Genomic DNA, 13,888 nt, shown 5'->3' with positions numbered 1-13,888 from the left:
TAAAACATAAATAGTTTCTGTATACACTAAGTGCAAGAAGGGCCACTTCTTGTTCACTTTAAACCATTCCACACTGCATTTTCTGCAGCTCCAGCCATTAGCCTAAAAGTACTTTATTTACACTGCAACACTGCTGGCGTGATTTCCAAACTAGATAAACTGTTGATATGCTTCAATCTCCACAGTAATTACATCATGTTTTATAGAACACAATCCCAAAGAAAATAATAAGGAACTGGAGGAAAGTGTGCATCAATGAAATGTAACAAACCCAATTATTCTTGACCCGCCCTCCTTTTTTTTGTTGTTCACAGCCATCACATGTCTCCCCATGACTCATTCCAGATATGGAAATTACAGCTGCAGAAACTCTGCTAATAACTGCAATCCAATCACTTTGCAGCATGCATGGAAGGAAAGAAGGCTCACGATAAATACTGACAACCTGCAATTTACTTGATATTGTTAATTTTGTGCTCGCCCCCTAAATAACAGGAACATAAATGACTTCATCTTGGCCTCTTTTCACTGTCAATGTTGTATGAAAGCCTGCCTGAGCTTGCACATGTTCATGATTTTACGCAGGAAATATGACAATCCTCTCATTCAAGACTGATCAGTGACATAACATAGATCGTGGGTAATAGACATGCTTTTATTATGCTTGCCAGTAAGACAAGCATGCTAACAAGGAGTACCAAGACCAAGGTCCAATAATATACTTTTGGATTTACTAATAATGACATCCTGGCTCCTCAACACAAAAAAAAGGACTTAAACAGATCCACCCCCCGTGCTTCACTGAAACCTGGCTCAGTGAGAACATCCCTGACGCAGCGCTACATCTTCCCGGCTTCCAGCTTCCGTCACGGATCTTTCCAGGATAGCACAAGCAGGCAGAACCTGCTTTCATATTAACAAAGATTGGTGTACAGATTTTACAGAGTTGAAGACGTTCTGCAGTCCTTCTTTGTCAACCGCCATCTCTTTTATTCACAGCAGGAGCCCCGTTCATTCTGGTCAGCATTTACATCCCACCTCACGTCCGTAACAACAGCTTTATAGAACCTGGCTGACCACATAACAGGAAAGGAAACATCCAGACTCCCTGCTTATCATCAACCAAACAAACCTGAGCCAGGAACGCCCCAGATACAGGAGGCAGCATGTGAAGTGTCCCACGGGGGTCATTAACACACTGGACCACTGCTACACTGTGTTAAAGGATGCCTACTGCTCAGTACCCCATGCAGCACTGGTCCTCTCTCACCACTGTCTGCTTCACCTCATCCGAACTTACAGGCAGAAATCAAGAACCTGTAAACCTGTGGTCAGGACGGTGAAAAAGTGAACGGAGGAAACTGCAGCTGCAGGGCTGCTTTGACTCTACTGACTGGGGGGTTTTTGAAGCTGCGGCGAGAGACATTAATGAGCTAACTTACACTGTGACATCATACATCACCTTTTGTGAGGATATGTGCACTCAGAGGAAAACTGTACGCACAGTCAACAACAAGAAGCTATGGTTCACGCCAGACTTAGGTAAGCTGCGCCAGACCAAGGAAGAAGCCTACAGAAGTGGTGACCAGTTCCTATACAGGCAGACCAGAAATAGGCTGACAAAGACGATCAAAGCAACTAAAAGGGGCTATGGTGAGAAGCTGCAGAGGAGCCTATCAACAAACAATCCTGTGTCGGAGAGGAAGTCTGGAGAGGCCTGCAGCACATCACCAACCAAGAAACTAGCAAACGCCTGGCAAACGACCTTAACAAGTTCTACTGCCTGTTTGAAAATGACCTCCTCATGCCAGACAATAAGCTCACCTACACCACCCAACATTCAAACCATCCCGCCATCGGAAGCCCCTGCCGGCACTGAGGATTTGTGAAGGAGACGTCTGTCGCCTCCTTCAGAGGCAGAAAACCAGAAAGGCTCCGACGGTGTGTCCCCAACCTGTCTGAGAGTCTGTGCTAACCTGTTGGTGCTGATCTTCACTGAGATCTTCACTCACTCTCGGCAGCTGTCTACAGTTCCCAGTTCACCATTGTGCCCTTCTCTAAGAAGTCCACCATCGCCAGCCTGAATGACTACAGACCTGTAGCCCTGACGTCGGTGGTCATGAAGACGATTGAGAGGCTGGTGCTGAGGTGTCTGAAGGACATTACAGCCCCCCTGCTAAACCCCCTGCAGTTCGCTTACAGAAAAAACAGGTCAGCGGATGATGCAGTAAACCTGGGACTCCCATACATCCTGCAGCACCTGGATCTCTCTGACACATATGTCAGGATCTTTTCGTGGACTTCAGCTCAGCCTTCAACACAATCACCCATGGAATATGCCACCATAAATGGACCCAGCTCCCAGTCTCCAGTCCCATGTGCCAGGAACTTTTTGGACAATGGGAGCTTCCTGGGCAACCAGAGGGGTGTGTCCTCTCTCCACTGCTCTTCTCCCTCTATACCAATGACTGCACCTCAGGGAACCTGTCTGTGAAACTCCTGAAGTATGCAGATGACATTGTCACGACCTGGGTTTTTGTTTCTCGTTTTATTTCTTGTTTCTGGTATTTATTCTGAAGGACTCTGTTTTCACTTATCATGTTTTGGTTTCCTGTTTTATTTTGGTAGTACTTCCGGTTTCTGTTTTCATTTGGTTAGTTCCCGTTTCACGTTCCGGTATTTCATTACGCACACCTGTCCGTTATTAGTAATCACCGCCAGCATTTAACCGCCGCCAGTCACTTCAGTCATTTGTCAGATCATCTTGTGAGAATACCGTCGTGGCACGCACCATCACCCATACAGTAAGTTTCTGTTTTGTTTTGGTCTTGCTTAGGTTAGCCGCCGTCAGAGCTATTGATGCCCGGTGCCTGACCGGGCAATTAGTCTTGTTTTGTTTGGACATTTACTAAGCCATCATTAAATAAGTTACCAAACTGAGTTGGTTCTCCAGCCGTGCATTTGGGTCCTGCATCATGATCAAGTTTCTGTCAGTCCGTGACAGTACGATCTGACCAGACTTGGACCCAGCCGGCTTCCTGATACCTCCCAGGTGCGGTTTCGTTCTGTGTTATTTTTGTTTTGGAGGTGAAGTTCTGTTGGAGACCATGGAGTTTACATGCGCCGAGCTACCCAGCGACCTCCGCAATTATTTTAAGCTCCTTGCGGAGGATTGCCGAATGGCGTCCAACCCGGAAGCCCAGGGGTGCGCTGTGGGAGTGGCGGTGTACACGATAGAGGACGAGGACAGCCTGCTAGAATGCCCCGGCGTCCGCCGCCTCTACGAGCGGATGTGTGCGCGGCTCAAGGAGTTAGAGCACACGCTCTGCACCACACCGGCTCCCACGCCACTCCCGGATCACGTCAGCCCCGGATCACGTCAGCCCCGGTCACACCACCGATGTCCCCAGGTGCATCTGATCCTCCTCTCACACCAGATCAGCCTGCGGTCCCCGTTTCTGTTCCCTTTTCCCAGCCTCGTCTGATCGTTGCTGCTGCACCAGCCTGTCCAGCTCAAACCCTAACCCACTGGGAGGAATTCCTGCACCGGTACGGTTTTACACCTCATGCTCACGTTCTAGCCACAGAACTTCAACCAGCAACCACATCAGTCCCTGCGTCTCAGTCAGGTCAGTCATGTCGCGTTCAGGTCCCAGATCAGTCATGTCACGTTCAGGTCCCAGATCAGTCATGTCACGTTCAGGTCCCAGATCAGTCACGTCACGTTCAGGTTCCAGATCAGTCATGTAGCGTTCAGGTCCCAGTCCAGTCATGTCGTGCTCAAGCCCCAGCCTTGTCCCAGCCAGGTGGCACAATGTGTCGGTCAAGTCCAGTTTTTGCCCGGTCAGACCCGGCTCCCCATCCGAGCTCGACGGTCGCGAGCAGCACTGCCAGCTCCAGAGAGGAGGCCGCGAGCATCACTGCCAGCTCCAGAGAGGAGGCCGCGAGCATCACTGCCAGCTCCAGAGAGGAGGCCCGCGAGCATTATATATTATATACTGCCATGTCTGCATCGGCTCCCTGTGATCCGGCTCCGGCCACGTCTGCATCGGCTCCCGGTGGCCCAGCACCGGCCACGCCGGCATCGGTTCCTGGTGGCCCGGCACCGGCCACGCCGGCATTGGTTCCTGGTGGTCTTGTCCAGACGACGTTCACCACAGCTCCTGGTGGTCCGACTCCGGCCACGTGTGCACCGGCTCCGGCCACACCTGCATCAGTTCCTGGTGGTCTTGTCCAGACCACGTTCGCCACAGCTCCTGGTGGTCCGGCTCCGGCCACGTCTGCACCGGCTCCGGCCACACCTGCATTAGTTCCCGGTGGTCTTGTCCAGACGACGTTTACCACAGCTCCTGGTGGTCTGGCTCCGGCCATGTCTGCACCGGCTCTGGCCACACCTGCGTCAGTTCCTGGTGGTCTGTTCCAGACCACGTTCATCCCGGCCCTTCGTCTGGTTCCGGCTCCACGCCGTTCCCCGTCTCTGGTCCTGGCTCCACGTCTGTCGGCCCCTTCTTCCGGTCTGGTGGCCTCACCCTCGGCCATTCCTGCCACTTGAGTGGTGCTGCCTCCTTTGGCGCTGCACGCCTCTGGTCCGGCCACTCGCCTGAGGGATGCCCTCTCCGGCCGCGGCGATGGCATGGCCTCTACCATCATCGTCCACCGCGATCCTTGGAGCACCGTTGTCTGGAGGAGGTTGGGCTCGACGCGGCTCTCCCGACTCTGTGTCTTGTGGGGTTCCTGGACATGTATATGTGTGAACTTATGATGGATCCTTGTCTGACCTCCTCCGGTCCTCCCTCCGCCCGCCCTGCTTGTGTGCCTTGCCGGGAGGGATTCGGTCCCTCCTCCTGGTACCGCCCTCCGCCCACCCTGGTTGGGGGGGGGCTCCGTGGTAGACGCCCTAGGGGGAGGGGTACTGTCACGACCGGGGTTTTTGTTTCTCGTTTTATTCCTTGTTTCTGGTATTTATTCTGAAGGACTCTGTTTTCACTTATCATGTTTTGGTTTCCTGTTTTATTTTGGTAGTACTTCTGGTTTCTGTTTTCATTTGGGTAGTTCCCGTTTCACGTCCCGGGCTCATTAACGATCGGTTCCCCAAGGAGATCCTCGACTGCCGCTGCAAGAAGTTCATGGCGTAAGGCTGCAGGGCTTTTATCAGCGTTCACAAACTGTACATCAACGGATAGCTCTACTCGGACCGGGAAGCCACTCTGTGGCTGTACTAGCAGGTGGTATGTAACAAAAATGGATTATTATAAAAGGTTTGTTAAATGAAAAAAAATAGATGCAAATCTAACTAAGTGTTATAACTTTAAATTCAATATTCAAACTTGTTCACTCTCGCAGATGTTTCAGTTAAATGTTTATTGTTATTGTAATGTCGCTCACTCCACAGTTTGCAAAGTGCTCAATCAAGCATGAAGCATTCACTTTCCTTTCACTTTAATTTTCCTTTCCTTTACTGTTTTTCCATCACCTACTTTTATTCCACATTGTGTACATCCCTCTCTTCTCTGATGTTTTGCCATTTGCTGTTTCATTTTGTAGTAACTTCCAGTTCTGTTCCTCCATGCTAAGGTCTAGTGTTACTTCCAGTCGGTATTTAGCTTCCAGCACTCACCTCATACCTCTGCCAGATTGTTGTGAGTTCTCTCCTCTTTTTAGCATTAGTTCTGTTCTTGTCCAGTTACCCACTGTGCCAGTTTTCTGTTACTCTTTTGCCTAGTCCTCTTGTACCATTGCCATTGCTTACGCCGTATCGATCCAGTCTGTTTTGACCTTCGAGCTTGCCTGCTCCCTTTGTGCTTTCACTGTCTGCCGTAAGCGTTCAGCATTCTGCCTCAGCTTGGAATCTGTCTGTTCATTAAACAAGTTGAACTTACCTCCTGGTCTCCAACGCTGTGCATGCGGGTCCGGTTGGTCAGGCCGCCTGACAAGAAGCTAACCTCAAAGGATGGCAGTCCCTACCCATATCACTTATGGGAAGAATTGCCACCATTAAAATTATGATCCTGACAAAAATTAATTACATAACTGGTCCTGGCTCCACGTCTGTCGGCCCCTTCTTCCGGTCTGGTGGCCTCACCCTCGGCCATTCCTGCCACTTGAGTGGTGCTGCCTCCTTTGGCGCTGCACGCCTCTGGTCCGGCCACTCGCCTGAGGGATGCCCTCTCCGGCCGCGGCGATGGCATGGCCTCTACCATCATCGTCCACCGCGATCCTTGGAGCACCGTTGTCTGGAGGAGGTTGGGCTCGACGCGGCTCTCCCGACTCTGTGTCTTGTGGGGTTCCTGGACATGTATATGTGTGAACTTATGATGGATCCTTGTCTTGACCCTCCTCCGGTCCTCCCTCCGCCCGCCCTGCTTGTGTGCCTTGCCGGGGAGGGATTCGGTCCCTCCTCCTGGTACCGCCCTCCGCCCACCCTGGTTGGGGGGGGGCTCCGTGGTAGACGCCCTAGGGGGAGGGGTACTGTCACGACCGGGGTTTTTGTTTCTCGTTTTATTCCTTGTTTCTGGTATTTATTCTGAAGGACTCTGTTTTCACTTATCATGTTTTGGTTTCCTGTTTTATTTTGGTAGTACTTCTGGTTTCTGTTTTCATTTGGGTAGTTCCCGTTTCACGTCCCGGGCTCATTACGCACACGTATGTTAGCCGCTGTCAGAGCTATTGATGCCCGGTGCCTGACCAGGCGATTAGTCTTGTTTTATTTGGACATTTACTGAGCCATCATTAAATAAGTTATTAAACTGAGTTGGTTCTCCAGCCGTGCATTTGGGTCCTGTGTCATGATCACCTTTCCGTCGGTCCGTGACAGACAATATTGTGCTGATCCAGGACGTAGATGAATCTGCATACAGACAGGAGGCAGAGCAGCTGGTTCCGTGGTACAGTCAGAACCAGCTGGAGTTCAGCACACTCAAGACTGTGAAGATGACAGTGGACTTCAGAATCGCTTGCTCTGTGAAAGAGGAGAGGAGAAAGGGGCGCGATGCTGTGAAAGAACGTGAGACTCTGCGAGAAAAGCGCGAGAAATTCAACAAGGCGGCGCGACACTGGCAGTAAACAACACCTCGATAAACTATCCCCCAATAAATATATATAAATAACTACTTCATCCTACGGAAAACAATCAACCATCTTACCATTCTGGATAACACTGAGGAAAGTTTTGAGTACACTGACGAGTGCTTCGAGCGTGGGGACACGGCTCAAAAGAAAAGATCGTCTGACACACCTGAGTCACCTGGAGCTGGCTCAGCTGATAAAAACATCATGGACATCCTGGAGTCCATAGAAAAAAAAAACTAGAAAGTTTTGATGCGCGTCTGGCGGTAGTGGAAGTTCTCCTCTGTGACTCCCTGGAATTCAGCCAGCAGCAGGTGGTGTTCCTCCCTACCTTCTTACCAAGAACAAGGCCCTGAGAGGAATGGTGCAATCCCTGACGGAGGATGTGGCTCAGCTAGCAGCAGAAAATAAAAAAAAATCTTAAAGAAAGCGTTGTAGATCTGCAGGCCCGCGGCATGAGAGACAAACTGGTGTTCTCTGGGATTCCAGAACAGGCGGAAGAAAACGCGGAAACCACCGTTAAAAACTTTCTCAAGCAAAAGATGAAGCTTCTAGCTGATGTTGTGCGCAACATGGCGTTCATCAAACTCATCGGCTGGGAGGACGACCCATCGATGCCAAGTTTCATGACTTTAAGCAGAAGGAACTGGTTAAGAGCCAGGACAGACAGCTGAAAGGAACCGACTACAGTGTCGATCGTTTCCCCAAGGAGATCCTCGACTGCCGCTGCCGACAACTGTTCGCTATCTGTAAGAAGTTCATGGCGTAAGGCTGCAGGGCTTTTATCAGCGTTCACAAACTGTACATCAACGGATAGCTCTACTCGGACCGGGAAGCAACTCTGTGGCTGTACTAGCAGGTGGTATGTAACAAAAATGGATTATTATAAAAGGTTTGTTAAATGAAAAAAAATAGATGCAAATCTAACTAAGTGTTATAACTTTAAATTCAATATTCAAACTTGTTCACTCTCGCAGATGTTTCAGTTAAATGTTTATTGTTATTGTAATGTCGCTCACTCCACAGTTTGCAAAGTGCTCAATCAAGCATGAAGCATTCACTTTCCTTTCACTTTAATTTTCCTTTCCTTTACTGTTTTTCCATCACCTACTTTTATTCCACATTGTGTACATCCCTCTCTTCTCTGATGTTTTGCCATTTGCGTTTCATTTTGTAGTAACTCCAGTTCTGTTCCTCCATGCTAAGGTCTAGTGTTACTTCCAGTCGGTATTTAGCTTCCAGCACTCACCTCATACCTCTGCCAGATTGTTGTGAGTTCTCTCCTCTTTTTAGCATTAGTTCTGTTCTTGTCCAGTTACCCACTGTGCCAGTTTTCTGTTACTCTTTTGCCTAGTCTTCTTGTACCATTGCCATTGCTTACGCCGTATCGATCCAGTCTGTTTTGACCTTCGAGCTTGCCTGCTCCCTTTGTGCTTTCACTGTCTGCCGTAAGCGTTCAGCATTCTGCCTCAGCTTGGAATCTGTCTGTTCATTAAACAAGTTGAACTTACCTCCTGGTCTCCAACGCTGTGCATGCGGGTCCGGTTGGTCAGGCCGCCTGACAAGAAGCTAACCTCAAAGGATGGCAGTCCCTACCCATATCACTTATGGGAAGAATTGCCACCATTAAAATTATGATCCTGCCAAAAATTAATTACATATTCTCAATGATTCCGACTCAGCCAGGCCAGGTGTGGTTTAAGACATTAGACCCATACATCTCACAGTTTTTGTGGAAAACCAAGCCACCACAAATTAGTTTAAAAACTTCAGACGCTGCGCCAGCCTAGAACTACCTAACTTCCACCACTATATTCCTGCCAAAAGACTGAACCATGTCCACAAATGGATAAAACACAGTCCCACCGAAATATTAAAATTGCAGACCTACCATTTATCAGCACCAAAATCAAACACCATAGTTGCTACCAGAGCATTAGCATAAAAGCATCTTTGGCAGCCTGGTGGGATTTTCTTAAAATTAATGGATCTTTGCTTACTTTTTGCCAAAATACACCTCTCTGGAACAATCCAGACATCATACAAAACAAAAAGGCAATACACTCTACGACTTTACAGGATAACACATCTGAAACATGTTTTCACAAGAGACAAGCTCTTTTGAAGAATTAGTGTCCCACTATGAAATCACTAGTGCCAATTTCTTAGAATATTAACAACTAAAGTCAATACTTAATGCAAAAACTAAGAATACTCCTATCCAGATGCAACCACTACCAGCAATAAAACGATTTATTGAAATATCAGGAAAAAGAACAGTATCTATATTCTATATTTTAATCTATATTTTAATTTCCAATGTTGATCACACAGGGAGCCTTCCGATCTCTAAATGGGAACCTGATCTGGAAATCACCACTAATCACATGTTCTGGAATAGTATATGGTACAGTATGTTCTAATTTATTCAGAATGACAAAAAACACAAACTAATACAATATAAAATTCTTCATAGAACACATTATACAGGACAAAGGGTGTTCCAAATGGGTCTCACAAACTTTAACATTTGCCCTCATTGTACAGATAACACAGCACATAGATTTCTACATGCATTCTGATCAGGTTCGCCTGTGCAGCAATTTTGGCAAGGAGTATGCGAACGCCTGTCACCCTGGTTAAGCTGTGCAATCCCAGAAGCCCCTGCACTCTGCCTTTTAGGAGATCTAAGTGGGCTTGACCTAGAGACAAACTCATCACACACACTTCTTTCTGCCCTCTGTGTCGCAAAGAAAATCATCCTAGAGAGATGCGTGGAGCTCGGGTGCTCGAGAGCTGCGCTGTCTGCCCTAACGGTCTGACGCCCTCTGGTAACTGCTCAGGCCTGTTGCGGGGGAGTCTGGTGGGCTACTTGGGCTTCGGTCTTCATTAGGTCTTGGGCGGAGGTTGACCCTCAATGCACAGCCACAGAGTATGTGTGTAGGTTTGAGTGGAGCACTACACGGGGCGAGCATGAGCATGCTTGAGCGAGAGAATGTGTAACTGTGACAGAGGGGTGAGGATGGTTCTGGCTGTGTTGCATGTGGTGCCTGTGCAGTAGTACTGCAATCCTGGGTCTCGCCTATCTCTTCCTGGCTGGGGGTTGTGGGGGGCAGTGGGATGGGTAGCAGAGCTACTCTGGAACCTGGCTCTGCGGACCCCCGTGTCTTGCTTCCCAACTACATGTCTCCACACTAATCCACTTAGGTCTGTGAGGGGCTGCTGGAAAGGGTTTCCGTCCCTCCTAAGTGGGATGCTCTGCAATTTTAATTACACTAGTCATACATACTCATCTAGGACTTTGAAGGCTGCCTCTGGGGGGCGGGGGCAGAGGACAGAGCCTTTACTTTGATGGCTCTATGTGTTGGACCCCTTGGGGAACTGGCAGTTTCCCAAGGTTCCTCATACCTAGCCACATAGACATACATTCAGGGATCTTTCACTGGGGCCTGGGGGTGAGGCTATGTGGCCTTGCTTGGGTGGTGCTGTGGTCCCTGCCTGGGGCCACATGGGCGGCAGGCCAGAGACCTACCCTCCCCATTATTGAGAACAAGTGAATGAGTGTGTGCACATACCTTACCTCTATTATTGGTATTAATATTAATTGAAAAGGTAAACCACAGTACATTTGTTTAGTTATGAATGTGTCAGCCTAAGGTACATTTCTACTTATTTATTTTGCACGATTGTGTGCTTAACTGATTTGCTTGGTTTCAGCAGCTGGTTGCAAAGCAAAGCTGTCCATCACAATACGGCATTCAGACTAATACAGTGGTAGCGGTTCAAAGTGACTAGCGTTTTCACTGCAGTATCGTTGCGTCGCCACGGTGCAGCGGGTGCGTCGCTGACTAAAGATTTTTGATCCTGCAGCCGGCTAAAAAAAATCAGGACGCTAGTCTCGTTTTAACCACCAGGTGGCGCAGCGTTGATTAGAAGCCTCCAGTGCACTACAGCGTAACTGAGGTCCAACTGTTCATTTCTACCTGTAACACACATATATTACACCAGACCTATTTTACTATTACGTTTACTATTAAGTTTTTACTATTAGGTATCTGTTGTGTGCTCAAACGTGGGGAGTATGAGCAATGTTATAATTGTTCTGTGTGGTTTAGAACAGACCTGCACCACAGCAGCAAAACGTTCTTGTTTTCATGCTGCCCGTTTTTTTCGTGTGTTTAAAAAGGATGCGTCTCTTAAGAATATGTACACACCCACTGCTCTAACATCTGATACAACATATTGGCTTCACATAATTCCATGTTTAGGGGTCGCAATTTAATTAATATAATTTGACTGGCCAAGACATGGCCAAGTAAAGACGTTGAGCGCAGTCCATCTGTGACTACAGCCGCTTATTTAGGTTTAAAATACTTATACAAATAACTTGTTAATGAATGTTTTCCAATAGTCATAGATTTTCTGTCAATAACCGTAATAATCATAGGAATTTGTATTACAGCAATTGTCTATTGTAACTTTGACAGGACGCCAGAAGCAGATCTACAGCGACGCATTGCAGCAATATGTTTGTTTGTACGCGTTTACTCTTTGTCTGCAGGACTGCAGTTGACTCGTTTTGACTGCGCGTGTCATTGTAACTGAGTGGCTGAGATCAATCTTATAGCCCGTGAAAAATTCAACATTTTGATTTCCCATCCACTTTCACCAGCGTTTTCGTTTGTCTTGCAATGAGCGGCAAACAGATTTTAATCAAAGCACCGCCTTACAAACCAAACAAAAAAAGTTGTTTTCTTGTTACCTCTGCTTATAATTTGGTGGAGACATCAAATTTGGTGGAAACTCTTACACAAACATGTGACGTGTTTCGGAGTCATGTGTTCAGAGAGTGACCAATACACAAATGTATGGATGTGCAAATGGAGGCTACGAGAGAAACGGGGGATTGGCGCACTACATGTAGCGAGAATTTGTTTTGACTGTGCTTGTCATTGTAACTGAATGAGTGGCTGATGTGACTTTTTCGGCCCGTGTACATTTCAAAACTTTGATTTCCCATTCGCCCAAGTGTACCTTAGTTAATATTCCTTTTTATTTTTTTTATTTTATGTTTGGGAAATGTGGCATTTCAACTACTGTGATTTTATTTGTAATTAACATTAGTTCCTACCTGCCCTTGTTGACGGGGGACAGGAAAAAGAGCGGCAGTGGGTAAGAGCGGCGTATTGTACTGTCTTGGCGTGTGGTGCATTAAAGAAGAATACCACGTAAAGAAAATTATAGCCCGTACCAACAGCGAGAAATAAGGGTTACAGTAGCTTGTCTGCCACAAATCGAACACTGCACACGGGAGGGCACACTGTTGAGCTTCTTATTTTCGGTTTTAAACTGCCGTAATTTGCCAATAACTTACTTACGTACATAACTATACTAAATACTATAATTGTCCACCACAGGCGACCAGCGGTTCATAGTTTTGGGGATCCATGTACTAAATATTACGACAATGTTATGTCGAGGGTCAAATGATAATGATGAGACGCTGTTTTTCCAATAATTAAAATTGAAAGAGTGCTTCCACTGAGACTCAAACCCGGGACGAAAAACTTTACAGCCACACTTCTTAACCACTAGGCCAGGCCAAAAGGACATAACACACTCTTTCACGCAGTGCATACAAGGCGATGACGCGGCGCATTCAGAAGCAAAGCACAGTGGGGGTAGACACTTTTACCAGCTGCCACTGTACATGCTGCTTGTTAAACTGCTGGACAGAACAACAACAACAAAAGAAAAGTAAGAACCGCTTGCCGCCCCCACCACCATCCACAACAACCCAGTGTCTACCGTGGACTCATTCAGGTTTCTAGGGTCCACAATCTCACAGGACCTGAAGTGGGCCCCCCACATAGACACTGTCGACAAAAAGGCCCAGCAGAGGTTGTACTTCCTGAGACAGCTCAGCCCCAGGAGCTGCTGACCATGTTCTACAGGGCCTTCGTCCAGTCTGTCCTCAGCAAACCTCTGTAGAAAGGTACAACTGTAATACAAATTGGTGGTTTGTCTGTGCCAGTGTGAATAAGAAACCAAAATTGTTTACAGTTACATTCGATTTGCACAGGAATGTAACTGAACATCTTAAACTTAAATAAGGACATGACATCCATATAAACGTCCTAATAAATTCCTCAGCTAATGTACTTGACACCACTGGCAAGAAAAATCATAGGCCCGCTAAATTAGTAGTAGTAGTAAAATTCTTAGACAATCAATCAGTCCGTTTTCTTTGCCTGAGCCTGCTTCCATTAAATTAGAGTTCTCCACAGTGGGGAAGTTTTAAAAAAGCCACCTTTAGAAAACAAGTAAAAACTGTAACCAGACAAGAAATAGAAGGATTATTTAACTTTGTTAGATGACATACGACAGATACCAGTCATTCAGAGTCAATGTGAAATATTATCAATTATATCTACTACTGTAATTAGTCCAGTCTATAAGCAGGCTGACTCTAAATAAAGCAGATCACAAACACAATGTGTTTATATACCCTCCGCTTTCTGTAGCTAATTTGTCAAAATTTTATCAAGCTGCATCCAATTAAGCCTTACATTTGTAATAAATCATATTTTATTTCGATAGAACACAGTAAAATGTACAAAATAGAAATAACTGCAGTTACTGCACACCTAATCTTTTTTCCCACTGTTAAATTAATGTTAAGGTTGAATTTGAGATGACCTATTTTGTTAGTTACAGGATACTAGTGTGATCCACACTATCTTTAAATGCAGCAGATATGTTTAAGCTACTTCCTATATGAAAGCAAAAAAGTGTAGGGCCAAATAGCTTCGTCAACAGCTAT

General features: G+C 46.9%; 1 protein-coding gene across 12 annotated transcripts in view; it reads right to left on the bottom strand.

Moving 5' to 3' along the window:
* The window catches only part of grik2 (glutamate receptor, ionotropic, kainate 2), a 291,491-nt gene that overhangs the window by 63,213 nt on the left and 214,390 nt on the right, over positions 1–13,888 (bottom strand). Inside the window, exon 11 of one of the 12 annotated variants that reach the window (XM_041067656.2) lies at positions 6,833–6,958. The exons of 10 other annotated variants lie outside the window; for them this stretch is intronic. In XM_041067656.2, coding sequence (XP_040923590.1) covers positions 6,944–6,958 — 15 coding nt within the window. In that variant the 3' untranslated portion in view covers positions 6,833–6,943. Of the gene's footprint in view, positions 1–6,832; positions 6,959–8,848; positions 13,051–13,888 lie in introns of those variants that run through there. One more of the 12 variants, XM_055503079.1, reaches the window with a different exon arrangement.

This window comes from Betta splendens, chromosome 16 (assembly GCF_900634795.4).
Source record: "Betta splendens chromosome 16, fBetSpl5.4, whole genome shotgun sequence".
In the NCBI taxonomy this organism is placed as follows: domain Eukaryota; kingdom Metazoa; phylum Chordata; class Actinopteri; order Anabantiformes; family Osphronemidae; genus Betta; species Betta splendens.
This window is presented reverse-complemented; position numbering and strand designations above follow the sequence as displayed.